General features: G+C 38.7%; 1 protein-coding gene across 2 annotated transcripts in view; it reads left to right on the forward strand.

Moving 5' to 3' along the window:
* The window catches only part of GALAK (galacturonic acid kinase), a 475,159-nt gene that overhangs the window by 315,279 nt on the left and 140,082 nt on the right, over positions 1-19,798 (forward strand). For both annotated transcript variants that reach the window (XM_089419802.1, XM_089419801.1), the window contains exon 9: positions 302-477. In XM_089419802.1, the coding sequence (XP_089275928.1) occupies positions 302-477 (176 nt within the window). The remainder of the gene's footprint in view (positions 1-301; positions 478-19,798) is intronic.

Consider the following 19,798-nt stretch of genomic DNA (forward strand, 5'->3'; position numbering starts at 1 on the left):
CTATTGTAGATCAGAAATATAATTTGTTTTTCTGAAATATTCCAGTCATAACTGGGATCATGTATGCTACAAATAACTGCTATCTAGTGAAAAATACCAACATGCCATAGAGATTGATCACAATAACCTTGATAGATATGGCACCAGTATCTGTTTGTCTCACAGTATCAAGTCATGAAAACAAACTTCTGAATACTCTATTAATGCTTTAAATATTCTGGTCACTTTTTTAAAGCATTGATTGTCAATATATTTTAGACATGTATTCTAATCCTTCATTGTCTATACTGGTATTTTACAGAGCAAGGAGTACAAGCTCATACCTTCTCCCAAATTCAATGACAATATCCAATGCCAAGTTTCAGAGTCGTATAAAATATTACTGGCATTTTCAGGCTTGAGACATTCATTGCCAAGTACACCAGGGTATAATTCAAGAGTAGCCGAATGCAAAGAAGCTGCCAGGATTTTGCTGACGTAAGTTGATAACTTGATATTGCTGCAACAACTGATTTTGGGAAAGAAATTGTGTGCAGTGATCTTATTTTTTAATTTTTGATTGGTTAAAATAATCATTCCTTTTATGTGCTATTCCTAGTTCCAGTTTACCTCAAAATTTGGGCACTGGGGATCCAGGATGGTATCATCATGGATCCAGATCCCAGATAACTGGGTCCCATGGACAATATATCGATTCGGGAATCATCTGAAGTGTTGTGTCAGCTTGATTTCCAAGACCTTCCTTGTGGTCAAAATAGGAAAGGAATCCTTGTGCATTGACATTTTTATTTTCCGTTGCTTTTTTGTGATCATTTCTGCAATTCTGAAAGGAAAACAGTTATTCCTTATTGCGGGCAGAACCATTATTGTTTTCTGTATAGCATCTAGTTTTATACATGTTGATCAATCATGTTATACAGAGTTGGTCTACTTACTTTTATAAAGTTCTCAGTTATTGGTTGTGCTACCACTTAAATAATCACCTTAAGTGCAAAGTCCTCACCAGGTGAAACTTCAAGTGGAACTTGGAAGAGTTACCACTCACCTTAGCGTGATCTTCCCTCACTTCAAGATGGCTTATTGCCAACACAAAGGGGGCTTCCCTTTCACTAAGTACAAGTTATAAGTGATAAATGAAGGGTGTATGGATCTATTACAACTCTGTTTTAGGATTTATTTTATAGTGATATATGCAGATTTGTATAAAGATTTATGAGTCTGTTATAATATGCAGTGCTACCCACCAAAATGGGTAACCCTATAGGAGAATTTTTTTCTCCCATTCATCTACATCTAGCTGGCCAGCCAGCAGCCCTTGACAGCCACCACAAGTTTATGACATGCCACTGTATATCTCTGCCACCTGCATCATTCATATGACTTCTCACCCATCTAGCAAGAGTACCTGAACAAAGATGGGTGCCCAATCAAAAGGTACTTTATTCTTCTTGCAATCAGGTGCTTATGCTTGTTTGTATTTGGGCATTTGGCATAGATTATGGGGTGTCTTGGAAAAAAGAGTGGTTTTGACCATGATATTGTTCCTTCACTTTAAATAGGGGTTAATCTTCAATCCTAGTCAAATGGGACCTCCCCTAATGGCCCAATGATTATAGGAGGGGCACTGCTTGGGAAACCCTGATTGAGACAGCTTGCTCCATCCACCCCGATTCCATACTTAACCACTTTTCATCTTACACTACAAGCCCTATGTTCCACCTCCATTCTTCGGGTTCCACTGATCATCAGTTCTTTGGGATGTGGCACCCATACATCCTCATCCTTGGGTAGTGTTGATTTTTGTGTAGCATCGAGACGCATTCCCGCATGCCAAGAGGTCACCTAATTCGGCCTAGAAGAACTGTGAAAATTAAAATAACATTTTTATATTTTGGGCATCATGTAGGCTCAAAAATGACAAGTCGGCCCCACTATGAAAAGGTGTGTCCCTTGGTCCAAATTCAACCCATTCGACTTGTATATATACATGATGTGAGACTTTCTTTTTGATCATTAATCATCACATCATCTCTCTTCTATAAAAACATGTGTGACAAAAGGAGGCCAAATTGATTTGACTTTGACCGAGTTGAAGGAGAGCAGGCTGACCACATTTGACTGAGCTGCAGGAGCCGAGTTTGACCACAGCTGACCAAACTGCAGGAGTTGAGTTTGACTAGAGTTGACTGAGCTGCAGTTGATTGTAGGAGTTGTAAGGCCGAATTTGATCGCATAGCTAACCACAAGTTTAAGTTTGACTAGGCTGGTTTGACCATAGATTTTGGGCAGTTTGACCTCATGCATTTTGTAGCTATGGTCAGTCTTCATAATTTATATTTTAGCCCTTGTAATATATAATGAATTTGTACGACATATTCTTCATGTCATTTTGATTATTTAGCCCTTGAAAGAATTATTATAAGACATATTCTTCATGTCGGATTTAAAAGAGAAAATTTCGAAATTTGAATTTTGAATTTTTGTCTCCAAACTAGTCAACTCATCCCTCCCTCAAGTCAAGTCAGCCCCAGTGAAGAGACACACCCATTCTAGACAGGAAGATCACTATGTATAAAGCATTCAACCTCCTCCACAATGCAACATTCAACCTCACACAAGAAAGACATTTTCTTGGCATCGAAGCGAAGGACAAGGATGAAGATCATTTCTCTAACTCGCACATTTTGATTTCTCTCTCTTCTAGCTCTCACATTTGTTTCTGGGCAAGCCAAAATTCTAGGAAGGTCGAGTTTTTGGGTGTATTCTGGGCGGCTGAAATTCAGCCTAGGAAGATTAGAGAGGGAAGAAGTTTGAAGGGAAGAAGTTTGACTTGACTTGACTTGAGTAGAGGGCTGCTTGACTAGGTTTGACATAGCTTGTTGGTTTGTTTGACCTCATAATTGACTAGCTGCTTTAGATGTATCTCTTGTTTCTAAAGAATTTCTCTAAGGAAAAATTTGTTGGGTTTTTCCCCATGTGGCTATTCCCAGGGTAAATCTTGTGTTCTCTTTTTGCATTGTGATCTCTACTGTCCTTGTACTTTTATGGTTGAACATTTAAAGTGTAATTGCTTAATGATAAACTGGAATTATTAAAAAAAGATCTACATCATTTGAAGTAATTATTAGTTTTTCATAAATTAGTGCTTGTATCTATTGCACTTGAAAACTCAACTTGGTATCATATCTTTGGTGAAGAATAGGACATTGAGATCACTCTTCGAACGTTTTGGTAAAGGGAAGGGCATTAGAGAAGACCTCATCTAAGTTCTATTTGCTTGTCTATGACTATGGGTTCCTATATGAAGGCAAAAAACAAATTGGAAGGAGCTACAAACTTTAGGGCTTCAAAAACAAGGATTGATCTCCTTCTTGCAAAGAATGAAGTCTTAGGTATTGCGTAGGGTTTTGTTGCCTAAATTGTACACCTAATTGTGGGAAACATTTCCAACCCCACAAGGTGTAATCATTATGGCGCAATGCTGAGAGCAGTGGATGTCACCTCTTCCGTACTCACTTCGTTTAAGATCTCTCCTAAGCAAGCTAATGTTATTTTTTGTAGCATCAGATGGTGTTCTAGTCTCAAACTTTGTGGAGACGCTAAAACACAGGAGATCTCCAAAACCCAGAAATCGTTTATGGAAATTCAACCTAGAGATAGCTCAATTAAATTAATTGACCATCTTTTAAATTTTTTCTCTGTCTAACTTAGGAAAATTGGTTAATTAATAGTAATTAATTGAGAAAGGTGATAATGTTGTAATTAAGGACCTAAGAGATCCTAGACAAATTATAGCTATTGACATTGCTGATGATTCTACAAGTTTGTATAAGTTTGACAACTTTGGGTCATCAACTCTTCCCTGTATTTGTTGCTCATAATGATGAAGTGAGTAAACTTTTGCATGAGCGATTTGGTCACTTAAACTAACTCCCTTCAAAATCTACGTAAAAAAAATATGGTGACAGGTATTCCTATGGTATCTTGCAGAGATGGTGTTTGTTCTGGATGTGTAATTAGAAAACATCATTGAGATAGTTTTAAAAAACATGTCTCTTGGCATGCCTCAACCCCTTTACAGCTTGTGCATAGTGATTTATGTGGTCCACTTCCAATTGTTTCATTCTCTGGTTACAAGTATTTCTTAACTTTCATTGATGATTTCTCCAGACGCACTTGGTTATACTTCTTAAAACTCAAGAGTGAAGTCTTTAACATGTTCTTGGCCTTTAAGGCCTTTGTTGAGAAATAATATGGACATCAAATTCTTAAGCTAACATCTGGCAATGGCGGAGAATATGTTAACAACAAATTCATCAACTTTTGCACTGAGCACGAAATTCAATTGCAACATACTGTTCCATATACTCCATAGCAAAATGGTGTAGCTGAAAGGAAGAATCGCACCTTAAAGGAAATGGCTAATTGTATGCTTCAATCTAAAGGACTTAGTCTTAATTTTTGGGTAGAAGCAATTAACTGTGCAAATTACATAGTAAATCGCACTCCTACTAAGGTTTTAAAGAATATCACTCTAGAAGAAGCATGGATCTCAATTAAACCAGATGTAAGTCACTTTCTTGTTTTTGGAAGTGAAGCATGGGCCCATATTCCATATGAGAAATATAAAGCCTTAGAACCTAAGAGTGAAAAATGTATTTTTGTTGGATATTCTGAAGATGTCAAAGGATATAGACTTCTTCAACCTAACTCCAAAAATATAATCATTAGAAGAGATGTAAAGTTTGATGAAAATATATCGGCCTACGAGCCTAGTTTGGTGGATGTGCCACCTCTCTCTATCTCTTCTACTTCTGAAAATATTCCTTCTTCAGATGATGACAACGAGGATGACAATCCTCCCCCACCTTCTCGGGATCTTCCTTCAGCTCCTCAACTTCCAAAATGGGTTTGCGCTACTTGGGATGCAGTAGGTACTCTTGCAGGTGATCTTACAGATCAACGTCATACACATTCTTAGTTCGATAGAGCCTCTTCTTTACTGACTCAAGTTTCAACGAATTATGATCTTGACACCTTTGCAGAAGCTTTAGGCCATCCAGATTGGGACGCAACTATGAATGAAGAATATCGTTCATTATTGGCAAATGATACATGGGACCTTGTTCCTCTTTCAAAGGGACGAAAACTTGTTAGATGCAAATGGGTTTACAGAACCAAGTTTGGACCAGATGGAAAAATTGATAAACATGAAGCTCGTCTTGTTGCCAAGGGTTTTCACAAGTTGAAGGCATTGACTATACTGAAACCTTCTCCCGTGTTGCCAAAATGAACTCTATCCACCTTGTTCTTTCCCTTGCTGCCTCTTTCAAATGGGAAGTCCATTAGATGGATGTTAAATCCGCCTTCTTGCATGGGGACTTGCATGAAGAGATCTATATGAAACAACCTCTTGGCTTTATACAAAAAGACTCTAGCCTTGTATGCCAGCTTAAGAAATCCCTTTATGGTCTCAAGCAAGCCCCTCGGGCTCGGTATGCCAAAATGGATAGCTTTCTTTTAGATATTGGCTTTTCTAGGTGTCATTCTGACAACACTGTCTACACCAAGAAAGTGGGTAAGTCCCATTCTTGTTCTTTATGTTGATGATTTTATCCTTACTGGTAGTGATCCCAACCTTATAAACCATGTGAAGTCTAGCCTTGAAAAAAAGTTTGAAATGACAGACTTAGGACACTTGCATTATTTTCTTGGTCTTCAAGTCTTGCAATCCAAAGAAGGTATTTCCCTTTCTCAGTCCAAGTATGCCTGTGATCTTCTATGCCACTTTCACATGGGAGACTGCAAGCCAACCCCTTCTCCCTTTTAGTATGGAGTCAAACTTTCAGTCACTTGTACTTCCCTTGAAGTTGATGCTACCTTGTAGCATCAGATTGTTGGAAAACTTTTGTATTTGACCCATACCCATCCTGATCTTTCCTTTGCTGTTGGCCTTGTTGCTAGGTTTATGCACAAAGCACATTAAATTCATTGGAAAGAAGCTAAAAGAATACTTCGTTATGTTCGAGGTACAATTCAGTTTGGGATTCATTACAGTGTAGGAGCATCTCCTCTGTTGTTTGGTTTCAGTGATTCTGATTGAGCTGGTGACCTTGATGATTAGAAGTCTACTGCAGGTTATGTCTTCACTCTTGGTTCTGGACCTATTACATGGGCTTGCAAGAAACAAAGTGCCATCTCTCTTTCTTCAGCAAAAGATGAGTATCATGGTGCCGTTGAAGCTAGTAAGGAAGCCATGTGGCTTCGTCAAATCTTGTCAGAGTTTTGTTTTCAACAGCAACATCTGACTACACTTTGGTGTGATAATCAAAGTTCCATTCAACTATGCAAAGATCTAGTCTAACATAAACACAACAAACACATTGAACTACACATGCACTTCATCAGAAAGCTCATTCATGACCATGTTCTTGAAGTGCAATATTGTTCAACCGATGATCAAGTTGCAAACTTCGATTTATGGTTGGAGTTCAGGAAGTTGTCATTACGAGGGGGTAGGCTCTAATGCCTACTTTCTTCTCCTATTGTGTCATCTTTGTACATCCTTCAATCCTATTCCAAGTTGTTCTTAAGGGGGGATGTTAGGATATTCCGACACAGGAAATAATTGAGTATAACTTGGTCTAGTGTATAGTTAGGTAAAGTGTGTTTCTTTACTATGTACTTTTTGCAACATACAATCCGATGGTCACGATATGTTCTAGACATCAAGTGATCCGACGGTTTATGCTGTCCTTGGTATTACCGATACTTGATCCATGGCTTAACACCCGATTGGTCCATGATCTCTATTTAAAGAGCATGGAGGGTCATTTGTCTGGTGACCGTTTATAAGAGAAGCTTATGTAAATTTTCTTTCTTTTATTAATAATATTGCCTGAAGTGGCCGCGTTGGCTCAAGTCGTGGACAATTTCCCTCTTTGAGAGTTTTAACCACATCAAGAATACTGGTGTACTGATCTGTGATCTGTTTGTGAGCGACGTCCTTTGGTGTTCAATCTAAGGAACTTACCCTGTAAATTCCTACACGTGCTCATAAAAAACAAATTTTCTTTTATAATAATTTTCTTTATCAATCTTTTTGGCATTACATCATGACTCAAGTACAATTATGAAGACTGATACTAGTTACATTTCTCAACAATTACCTAGGTCAATTTTTCAATCTTTTAGCAGTGACACAAAAGTTATTTGACTAAGTGTTGCGCAGGGATTTAGAGAAGTGGAGTTGAGAGAGATAAGGGCTGGAGATAGGAGGTATTTCTTAGTGGAGGATTTAGCCGGAGCTGAGAGAAATTTCCTGTGGTAGATTTGGGCATACTTTAGTAGTATCAGAACTGTGGGGCGTTTTCTGGCCAAATTGGGCAATTCGCACTTGTTGCTGGTCACCGGGGGTCAGTAGATTCAACCTAAACCCTTTATTGGTTTTTGTGGGTTTATTGAGAGGAGTCTGGGGTTAATTTTATAAAAAAATTTGGGCAATGTTTGGGCAAGGAACCCACATTCTTATAGTAGGGTGTATCACTAGTTAGCTGGGAAGTTCACATCACTTTGTGGGTTCAGTTTTGGCTTAGAATTGGGCCAAACCTTTTTTGGTAATTTTTGGGTATGAGTGGAGCTCGTGGCTGCAATTTCAGAGCATTCCGGGCATTATTTTGAGAAAAACATCCATTTCCACTTGGCAACTTGTAGCAGATTTTCTAGGTAGTGTGCATTATCAGTTAGGAGCCATTTCAACAGTTGGATTGATGAGATATCACCTGGGGTTTGATTAGCTTGCATAACAGACCCAGGTTATATCATTCCTTGCCATTTATGTACTCAAATTTCTATATTAATAAAATGGATCAATTGTTTGGCTCAGTTTCTTTTGTATTTTGATGTGCATGCTTGGAACTTGTTTATTGTTGCTGCTTCCTTTTTCCTTTCTCTATTACTTGCTATAAATTTCAATTTGGAATATTACATTCTTGCTCATCCAAAAAATCATAGCAGAGCCCAAATTGAAGCAACCTCTAGAGGTACTCTTTTTGTCTTCAACACTCCTTGCCCATTGTAGGGCTCTAAACAATTTAATAAGATATTTACACTAAACATAATATGAAACCTGCTATGGAGTTTAACTAGAATTCATAACATCAGAATTCATTAATTTGTTGTTGAGTACCTACCTGGTTTTCCGTGGTTGAAGATGCTTCAGAATTACTCCTGCTCTTGCTCCTGCTACCAAAAGCCCAAAACCTCCCAATGAAACTGGGTACAACCTAGGTACTCAGTCCATAATGCTTCTCAATTGGTGCATTCTGTTCCCCTGTGCCCAAAAACTTCAAGAACAAAAAAGGCTCAGTTCTTACTACCTGTAATCTTTTGTTACAAATTTTCCTCCTCTCAACACTATGCTCCTAAGCAGCAAAAAGATCGCCTTTTAATCCCCCTCCCTTCTCTTTTTATTTCTTAGAATCACTGCTCATTCATCCTCCATTGCCTTGGCTGTGTGCCCCCTGTCTATTATGTGGCTCCTCATAGTGAATTAAAGAGGTAGTCACACTTTATTTTGACACTCATCACTTTATAAGTTTTTAGGTGATACCAAACTATATTACGTAGTCCTTTTTTCATTAAGATTTATTTAATATTTTATTATATTATACCTCTTTTAATGTTTAACCTTTATTTAAGAGTTACTTCTTTTATAGCAATATAACTCTCTTTTAAACTTTAATAATTTAATTTAGAACTTTTGGACAATGTTCTATGGTTACCTGTTATGATGACGACACATACTAAAATACATATTCCAATATATTTTTGCGAGTTAGATATTTATTTAATATCTTCAACAATTACGTCTTTTATCCTATGCTTGGAATTTATTCATAATTTAATATGATTACTAGTGCAATGTAGACGACACATGCATATGTAGCTATCATATGCATGCATCATATGCATGATAATAATTCACAGTTCATTTGTACTGGTAGATGGGTCATTACACCCATTCTGCATCTATATGTCCCTACAATTGTATATCACCAGTTGAGACATATCTCAAATCATAATCAACTATAAGATGCAAATATCTCAATACATGCTTTGCTGCAATCTAGTGATCATGTCTCGGTTCCACCTGGACTAGCTCAGAGTGTTTATTGCAAAGCAAATGTTCGGCCAAGTATTAACCAAATACATCAACGAGCCAATCAACTTCAAGTACATGGATGGATCTACCAAATCTGACTCAGAGTCTCTCTGCTTCCTCAGATTTGTCACCATGGGAGTTGCCATTGATTTATAGTCCATCATTCCAAACTTCTACAGGATCTTGAGAATATATTATCCTTGACGAAGAAATATTTTTCTAGGCTTCAACCATACTTCTAGTCCCAAATAATTGTGCATCATCCCAAGATCCTTCATATTGAATTCAGAAGCCAACTCCCTCTTACACTGAAGAATGAGCTCCTCTACACCTGTTAGAAATAAGTCATCAACATACAATAATAAAATCACAGGCTCATCCTTTTGAACTTTGTTATATAGATTTGGATCAACATTGTGTGAAATTTTTTGAATCTACACATCAAAAATCCTACTGCAATCACTGATTTATCATCTCCTATTTATTCTTTACATTTAACTAGTGTTCCATGGTGACACGTCCCCCAGGGTCGGGTGCGCGCACCCCTCGCACCCCACGCACCTGGGACGAGGGGATGTCTAGGGAAACGTTTCCCCACGTCCCCCTTTTGGGGAGACATGGGGAGACGCAAGGGGGGACGTTTCCCCAGTGTGGGGGACGCGATTCCCCAAAAGGGGGACCTCAAAATGGGCTATGCGTCCCCCTTAAATTTGCTTGTAAACAATGATTTATGACAGGGAAAACCTAGTATTTGATTTTCATCCTTTTACTTAAATTTTTAACATTACCATGAAATGACTCAGAATGTTTGAGAGTGGTTCCGACCTCATTGGATTTCATATGGAGAAAGTAGAATTTTAGATCTCACTCAAAATTTAGCAGACTTAAACAGTTTTTCAGGAATTTAGGATTCAATGGATTGCAATGTTTCCATTGCATTTTGTCATGTACAAGGGTATGGAATTAGTATTTAATCAAGAGCACCAAGCCCTCTGTGTACTTTAGAGTGACTTTTAGACTTATCACTCCATTGTTTTTTAGTTTAGTTATATCAATTTACTATTCCAGTCTTTAGATTTTAGTGTCTATTATAGTCTATTTTGCTTAGTACTAATTAGATTCTAGAATGATGAATGATGAATTTTAATTTTAAATCAATTTAGAATCTAGAATGATGAATGATGAATTTAATTTTTAAATCAATGTAGATTCTAGAATGGTGAATAATGAATGATGAATATGTATCAGAGTATTTCATTATTGAATCTCGTGGTCTACAGATGAATGTATTTCATTAGTCTACATGAAGGAGCTGCGTCAATGTATTTCATTACTTAATTCAATTATGTATGTATCATTGTATTTATGCTTTCACTATTGAATATGAATTTGAAATATATATATATTAAAAAAATTATATACCCCCCCCCTAAGTTTCCCTAAAATTTGAGGGTACTCCCACACGTCCCCCTTGTGCGTCTCTTCGCACCCGCGTCTCCCCGTCCTAGAGTCTTGGTGGAACATTGCATTTAACAAGTTATTTAATTACATAAACAACGATGAAAACACTATTGCAGACTACACATACATACAGATCATGAACTGAAATAACATGAGACAATCACACAGGTAGGGTTGTGGGGGAGTGCCCCGCCCTGCTCGATCCTGCTCCCAATCTGTGCTCCGGGCGGGAGCGGGTCAGAAGCGTTCTCCCGAAAAGGGAGCGATTTCGGTAGCAGCTCCCTTTTCAGGAGCGTGCTCCTTAACCAAAAAATTCGCTCCCTAGTTTTTTTCAAGTCGACTTAGGGAGCGTCGCTCTCGTCGCTCTGGGAGCAATTTTTCCAACCTTGGAGTGATTGGGCAGCGATCGCTCCCGGGTTGGAAAAGTCGTTCCTATCCGGCGAAGAGCGATGCCTGCGCGGGAGGGAGAGGCGACGACAACATGGAGAGAAGGAAGGGGAGGGGAGGGAAAAAAAGGGAGGGGGGGGGGGAATAAATAAACCCTCTCCCTCTTATTATTCATTTCATTCTAAATTTCTAAGTGTGAGAGAGTGAGAGAGAGCAAGAGAGAATTTGGAGCAAGGAGAGGCATCCAAGGGGAGATTGAAGAGCTTGCAAGGGGAGATTGGTTTATGTGAACTACAACTTGAGGTTGTTGAGTCATTACTATGATCGGGCTTATGAGGATCCAACATATAAAATTTGGGACAACCACCCAGAGGATGATAATTTGGAGGATGGCACTATACATCTTGAAGAACTGGAAGTAGAACTTATGAGAGAGGAAGATGAAGCAACAACCATGCTACCCCCACCATCTAGTAGCAGTGCTTGAGTTCCGAGTTTTGTTCCTTTGCTGTCATCATCTCCATGTACATCCTCACGTGGAGGGCATATGCCCTCTGGTTCTAGTCGTGGGTCTGTGCGGGAGGAGACTCCTAGAAGACCACCATGACCTGCTAAAAAATTAGACATTATTTGTGGTGGCAAGACGAAGATGTAGATGATAGATTTACTTGTCTTTTCTAGTTTCTAGTAGTTTTTATAACATTGACTCTTTCATATTTATTATGATATTTTTGTAAACAATATATGACAATTTAAGTTTGAAGTTTGAAGTTGGCAATTATAACTCATTGGTAATGAATTATGAATATGATGCTTCATCAAAGTTGTTTCATTTCATTTCATTTTATAACATTTCATTTCATGTTAGATATTATTTGTTGTAATGGTTAAACTTAGCTTACAAGTACAACTTTGGTGATCAATGATGATAAATGTTATATATTGAATTTTCAATTTTGAAAGCTTGAAGTTGAAACTTTAAGATTGATGAATCATGATTCATGAGACTCAATATGTTGTATGTTACTAACTTGTGGATGTGGTTGATGAAGATTATAACTTCTAGATGATTGTTGTTATATGGTTCAATCTATGTTTTTTTATGTTTTTTATATCTAATTCATCATTCTACATGTTTTTGTTGACATATATGTATCAAAATATAAAAAATATATAAAAAATGCTCCAGCATTCGCTCCCAAACCGGGAGCTTCTGAAAATGTTGCTCCCGCACACGTTTTCGCTCTCGCTCCCCACTTTTGCTCTCGCTCCCCACTTTTGCTCTCGCTCCCCACTTTTGCTCCCTCTCCCAAATAACACTGCACACAAGGGACACTGTTATTTTTGGACAATCGTCCCTGGAAAAATCCAATTCGGGAAAACCGGTGCAGCATATAGAAGGTTTGTATTATTAAGCAAATTTCTGAATACAACTAGGGTGCCATAATCTAGCTCACCCAACATAGAATAAGCCTGGTAGAAGTACCTCTATCCAGAGACAGATATTTTGGCAAATCCAGCAATGATTAAAACCCACAGATGACCCTGCTGTCCCCAGTGCTTTTAGCAATGGCTGCTCCAAGCTCTGCGCTGGAACTGCGCCACCTCCTCTAGGAGCTGCATCACCCTCTCAGTGAGCCTCCCTTGCTCAAAAAGTCAATATGCTGAACTGCTCTCTCTCCGCCTTACAGAAAAAACCCCAGCGCTGTCTCTAAGGACCTGCATCAACCCCACTGGCTTCTACGTCACCCTCTCTGGAGCTGCGATGTCTCTCCTGGTGCTTCTCTGCCTCTTTGCTATGTATTCTCGTCCTTGGACTGGATGCCCCTCTGTCAAACTGCCCCTCTCACTACAACTCAGACCACTAGCTCGATTTTCTCAGCAAACCTCGCCCCAGAAAAATCGAACTCTTTGATCTCTTGCTGTATCTCCAACTAACCCTAAAGCCTCCTCTTATACTTTTCTTGTTGATGAATCAACAGCCGAGATTAAGTCCCTAATCAACGACTACAATTAAAACAGACTTGATTTTCGTCACTTAGAACTTTCTCACCCATATTCTTATTAATACCCTATGTTACTTGGGAGCGGGAGCGAAAGCGGGGAGTGGGAGCGAAAACAGGAGCGGGAGCGACATTTTTCAGAAGCTCCTGATTTGGGAGCGAATCCCGGAGCGATTTTTTAAAAATATATATATTTTTTATATTTTTTAATTTTTGATACATATATGTCAACAAAAACATGTAGAATGATGAATTAGATATAAAAAAACATAAAAAAACATAGATTGATCATTGAACCATATCACATCAATCATCTAGAAGTTATAATCTTCATCAACCATGTCCACAAGTTAGTAACATACATATTACAACTGCAACATATAGAGTCTCGTGAATCATGATTCATCAAATTCAATCTTAAAGTTTCAACTTCAAGCTTTCATGAAAATTCAATATATAACATTTATCATCATTGATCACCAAAGTTGTACTTGTAAGCTAAGTTTAACCATTACAAGAAATAATATCTTAGATATTTCTAAGTTCTAACTTCTAATTGTTAACATGAAATGAAATGTTATAAAATGAAACATGAATAATGAAATGAAATGAAACAACTTTAGTCTTTCACGAAGCATCATATTCATAATTCACAATCATTACCAATGAGTTATAATTGCCAACTTCAAACTTCAAATTTTCATTGTCACAGTCATATATTGTTTACAAAAAATATCATTATGATATGAAAGAGTCAAGAGTCAAGAGTTAAGGACTCAAGACTCAACAGTTATGAAAACTAATAGAAGCTCGAAAAGACAAGTAAATTGTAATTCTACATGTGGCCCTTGCCATGAGAGTCTCCAGGAATATAAGCAGGTTGTGGTGGTCTTCTAGGAGTCTCCCGCGCAGATTGACGACCAGAACTAGAAGGCACATGCCCTCCATGTGAGGGTGTAGATGGAGGTGGCGATAGCAAAGGAACAATACTCGGAACTCGAGCACTGCTATTGGATGGTGGAGGTGGCATGGCTGCTGCAGCTGCTTCATCTTCATCCCTTATAAGTTCCTCTTCCAGTTCTTCAAGATGTATAGTGCCATCCTCCAAATTGTATTCCTCTGGGTGGTTGTCCCAAATTTTATATGTGGGATCCTCACAAGCCCGATCACAGTAATGACTCAACAACCTCAAGTTGTAGTGCACATAAACCAAGCTTTCTGCTCGGTTTTCATTGAGTCTGTTTCTTTTCACATTATGTATGAAGCTGTAGGTGCTCCAACACCTTTCTGCAGAAGAAGTATTTACAACTTGTGATAAAACTTTTTTTGCCAATTTTGGCAAAAGTCCATGGCCGCCATATGTTTCCCACCATGTGAGAGCATCAAATCTATCTCTGTCTTCCATTGCATGGAAGGTACCAAACAAACCAGTGCCACTGAAGTATTTGCCTATTTCAAGGCGCACAGTTGCACATTCCTCCCTGTCAGGTATCAACTTTTCCAATGCTTGCAAATATCCACTAGTTACCTCTGCATCTAAATGGGGTTTGGTCCTAATCCCACCCCCTGGTGCAGGTTGGCCCAACCAAGATGTAGAGTAGTATTTTGGCGTAAGGATATACGCTAAGCAATGTAGTGGAAGATTAAGTTTATTCCACCGTACACACACAAAATCGTGAATCAGTTTGTACAAGTCGGGATCTCTGTTATGAACAATATTTTTTATTTGCCCCAACATGGTATCCATCTGCTCATACACCTCGCCAATCACTGGTTTATCTGTATCTGCAAACCGAATCATGTGATAAATGGGCTTGGTGAAATCCAATACTTGCCTCACACTTGACCAAAACTGACCATCAAGAGCGGCCTCCTCCACCAGTTCAAAACCTTGCCTGTCAGCTGCATTTGTAGCCCTTTCCTTTAATACCTGCCAATGTGGACTTGATACCATGCTAGCCAATGACTCTCTTACCTTCAAAAGGTGCCTGAAGGTGAGTGTAATAGCTACCAAATCTGGTCTTCGCAATCTTCAACAACTCCAATCTTGAGTGATTGCGGAAAAGGCCATGGGTATTGCTATGATTTGTAATAAATTTTATCATTTGTTTGCCTTTCTTGTACAAATCACCAATCCATTTGTATTGTGCATTTTTGTTCTTGACAACATCATGCATCAGAAGGTTCAATGTGTGAACCAAACATCCAGACCAAAATATGTTGGGGTATTTATCCTCAATAATTGCTCCTGCTGCCTTACAATTATGAGCATTAGCAGTGATGACTTGGATGACATTATATGGCCCAATACGGTCAATTGTTTCAAGTAATGCTTGTGCAATGTTGATGGCGGTCTTGAACTTGTCTGAGTAATCATGTGCAGTTAGAAAGATGGCACCACTAACAGACACAACAAGAACACTTATCAATGGCTTGCCTTTTACATTTGTCCATCCATCAGATACAATGGACACCCCATGGTCAGTCCAAGAACTTGTCATTCTATTCAAAGAATGTGATATTTTTGCTTTTTCATGATCAAGTCCAACGGTTCTTGCCTTGTCATACCTAGGGCTCTTGTATCCTTTAGGGGCATCATTTATGGAAGAAACCATTTCGTGCCAATAAGGTGAGCGAAGAACATTGAATGGTATCCCACATGCATAGAGAAACCTGTAAACCTTTGAATCCACATCATTCCTACACCCCTCATCAAGGAAATCTGATATGGTTCTACGCCTTAAAGCTGGTGACCCTATGCCTCCATATCCACTACCTTGGGAGGATGCTGAAGGAGTTCTTTGTGCTTGTGATTGTGAGCTTGGTTCAAAGAAACCCCTTGATCTTTTAGATTTGTATTGGGCTTCCTCCTCTTCCCTTATGTATTTGGCTCTATCTGCTGCTGACACAGCTGCACAAGTTTTGATCCCTATTTTTTATCTCCATCCCATGGCCTTTTCCCGCAGAGGTGTTTTCTGGCACGGGTGTAGGAACCTGTGTAATTATTGTTGCAATGGGGGCAACGAAATTTAGTGGTTCCACCCCCTTTCCTTGCTTCAGGCCTGTTAACATATTTCCACAATGGGGTTTGGTCTTGTTTAGTTTTTTGAGAGTCATGTTCATCCTCCTCCAGCTCCCCCTCACCGGGGTTTTCATCAAATCCACTTTCTCCAGCTTCTTCATCCCCCTCTTCATTTTGGCCCCTCCGTTTCCTGCTCTCCAGCACCATAATAACCATAAAAGGGACCAAGAAGAGGAAAATGCCAAGCAAAATTGCCAGGTCCATGATGTTTGATATTTGTAGGCTTTTGAATCTGCAAAATTTAATGGTAATGGGAATGGGAATATGAATGAGAAAATTAGTTTAATTTATTTAGATTAATTAATTTAATTTATTAATTTTATTTAGATTCATGATTTTTTTACTAAATAAATTAAACTAAACTAAATTAAACTAACTAAACTAACTAAACTATACTAAATTACTACCTAACTAAGGTTTAAAATACCTAACTAATGTAACTAACTTCTTTGCAGGCTTGCTCCTCACTTCTCCTCGCTCCTTTGCTCAATCTCCTTAGCTCTGCTGCTTCTCCTCAACTCATTCAAGTGACAATGAATTTGTTTTTTGCCCCCAAGTTGTTTTAAAACATTTTTTTTTAAATGTTTTTTTTTTTTTTTTTTTTTTTTTTGCGTCCGTGATTTTTTTTGCGCCCGAATCTCTCCCAGCGTCGCGCGCGTCACTCCCGAAGCGATAATTAAACACTCGGGAGCGATTGGGAGCGATCGCTCCCTGATTGCTCCCGAGTTGTAATTTTTGCTCCGGGAGCGCAATTGCTCCCGATTTTGGCAGGGAGCGTAATTTTTTTTTCAGGAGCGCACTCTTGACTCACTCCTGAGCCACTCCCGCCCGGAGCGCAGATTGGGAGTGGGTTCGAAGGGGGGGCGCTCCCCCGTAACTCTGTTAATACCCATTAATATTTTTATTTTCCTAAGTTTAGACTTAGGAACCCATTAAAATATTAATTATTTTAATAACTCCTCATCTGGGTGGAATTTCTCCAAACGATTTCCGGGTCTTGGAGATCTCATGTGTTCTAGCCCCTCCACAAAATTTTGGAGCTAGAGCACATCTAATGCTAACCAAAATCAACACATCGCTCTTGGAGAAACTAAATCTTGTCAAGTAGTTGTCAATTCAAGAATACTAAGCTCTAGGTGTTTGCTTTAGTCTACAAGACTTTCTTTAATCTGCAAACGTGAGACTCTCTTCCATGAACCTCAAAACCTTTAGGTTGTTTTATGTACACTTCTTCCTCAATCATGTCCTTAAGAAAAGCACTCTTTACATCCATCTGATGTAAATTCCAACCCATAGAAGAAGCAACGGAACTAACAAATCTAGTGGTAGTGTACCTGGCAACTAGAGCAAAGATCTCATCATAATCTTCTCCCTCTTCCTGGGAGAACCCTCTAGCCACAAATCTCGCCTTTTACTTGTCAATATTTCCATCCACTGCATGCTTGATCTTGTATACCCATTTGGAGGTCACCACAGATTTCCCTTCAGGGCTAGTCACAATCTCCCATACATCATTCTACATAATCGATTGGCATTCTTCCAACATCACATCCTTCCAAACTTGCTAGCTAGTTGCTTCTTCAAAAGTGGTAGGTTCAAAATCAATGAGATTAGTCATCAATGTTTCATAACTGAAATACCTCTTTGGTCTCTTTCTTTCTCTGAAGGTGCCACATGGTGTTGCATGTTCTTCTGCTTCCAAGAAAGTAGATTTAAGCCAAGATGGTCTTTTCCTGATTTCAGGAATAAGAAGTGGGTCCATTGGATCACTAGGCCCTTTTGGCTCTTTTTGATGTTCTATAGGATGTTCTACAAGATTGGATGGACCTGTAACTTCTTCCTCAGGATCTTCACGTTCTTCACCATCATTAGAATCCATGGAAACTTCTTTAGATTTCCAATAAGCAACATTCTCATCAAAGGTCACATCCCTTCTTACTAAAACCTGTTGTTGTGTTGGAACATAGATTCTAGAAACCTTTGATGACTCACTATATCCAACAGATATCCTTTCTTTCTTGAAGGCTTTAGCTTCCTTCTCTTATCTTTAGGTACATGGGTATAAATTGGACAACCAAATATTCTTAATGTCCAACCTGTGGTTTTTGCCCAATGAATGCTTCTTTCAAAGTTTCGTTTTACAAGATTCAATGAGGACTTATGTTTGTATGTAGATGATAAAATTGGTAACTAGGGCCAAATTCCACCTTAGGACAACTCATATGATGGAGATTATTATTGCATTGGATTCATCTTTTCGAGAGGTCCAATGTAGGCCTCAGTCAAATGTAGGCTCATAAACCTAATAGATGTGTCTCCTCACCCTCAACGAAGTGTATAAATAGGAGTGACCTCTCTCCTCATTTTGACATCACTTATCTCATCACACATCTCTCTCTCTCCTCTCTTGATTGGTTCTTACAGCTTGGAGGCAACCTTCTCTACTTAGCACATGCGAAAGGAGGACGAATTTTAGGATTGTTTTGGAGGCTGAAAATTTCAGGAAACAGGACATCATTGACTTGGGTGATTTTGACCATCGTTGACTTCGTTCTAGAGGGCATAATTTCGATTTTTGAAGGTTGCATTGATTGGCACAATTTTCAAGGTGATTGGGACAGTTTGACTGATTTGACTTCAGTGTTGACTTCAGCCTTTGACCGCAAAAAATACAACAATCGCTGATTGGGTTGACCGAACAGTTTTTGGGTTGACTGAACAATTTTTGGGTTGACTTTGACCCTCTTGGAAGGCTGAATTTATCCGCTGTTGACTGAGCTGCTTGGAGTACATTTTGGAGTTGCTTTGACCACCATTTACTTTCTGGTTAGGGCTGCAGTTGACTTCGGATTTGACAGGACTTTTGGGCAAGTTAATTTGATATTTGTACTCTCTCTCTCTCTGTGCTGAACTATTGAAAAATAATAAGAATATTTGATCAAAGGGTTTCCCCACATTTGGGTTTTTCCCTAGCATCAGCCACATCTTGTGTCCTCTTGTCTTGGCTTATTTTCTGTACATGTTTTTATGTCCTATTTGCATTTGCTGTCCATGTGTTTAAATTGCTACTGGATATAATTGGAAATTGTCATTGGGCTGATAAGAAACATTGAGGTAAATTGTGCTAAAGCATAGAACATACCATTGTTATCTAAAATTAACATGGTATCAGATCTCAGGTGAAGACAAAGCCCAAGCAAGAGTGAGAAAAATAATCACTAAGGAAGCTGTTGAACAGGAATTTGAAGCTGGCCTCAATGATGACTACATCTTACTTCAAATCTGAGGAGAAGCTTAAGGAAAAATCAAACTATCATGCATGGAAGATGTCTCTGGATTTGACTTTGGAAGAAAATGATTCTATGTCAAAGGAAGAGTGGAGGAGCCTCCTTCAAATGCATCTGTTGCTACACAAACAAAGTACAAGAAAGGTGAGGTCAAAGCTAAGAAAATTATTGTTGATTCTATTCACAAGCCTTTGGTTGCCTATATTTATGATTTGGAAACATTTAAGGAGATGTACGACAAACTGGTTGGGATGTTCAAAGTAAATAATGCAAATCAAGTTCTCTTTCTCAAGAACAAGTTGAAGGACATCAAGATGGATAGAGGAGAGTCCATCCAATCCTACTTCATGAGGATTACTGAGATCAAGAATGATCTCCTATCTATTGGAGAATTCAATGGTGACAAGGAGCTTAC

The sequence above is a fragment of the Pinus tabuliformis genome, chromosome 4_1, assembly GCF_031772625.1.
Source record: "Pinus tabuliformis cultivar Carrire ecotype Pingquan chromosome 4_1, CPIR1, whole genome shotgun sequence".
Taxonomy (NCBI): Eukaryota; Viridiplantae; Streptophyta; class Pinopsida; order Pinales; family Pinaceae; genus Pinus; species Pinus tabuliformis.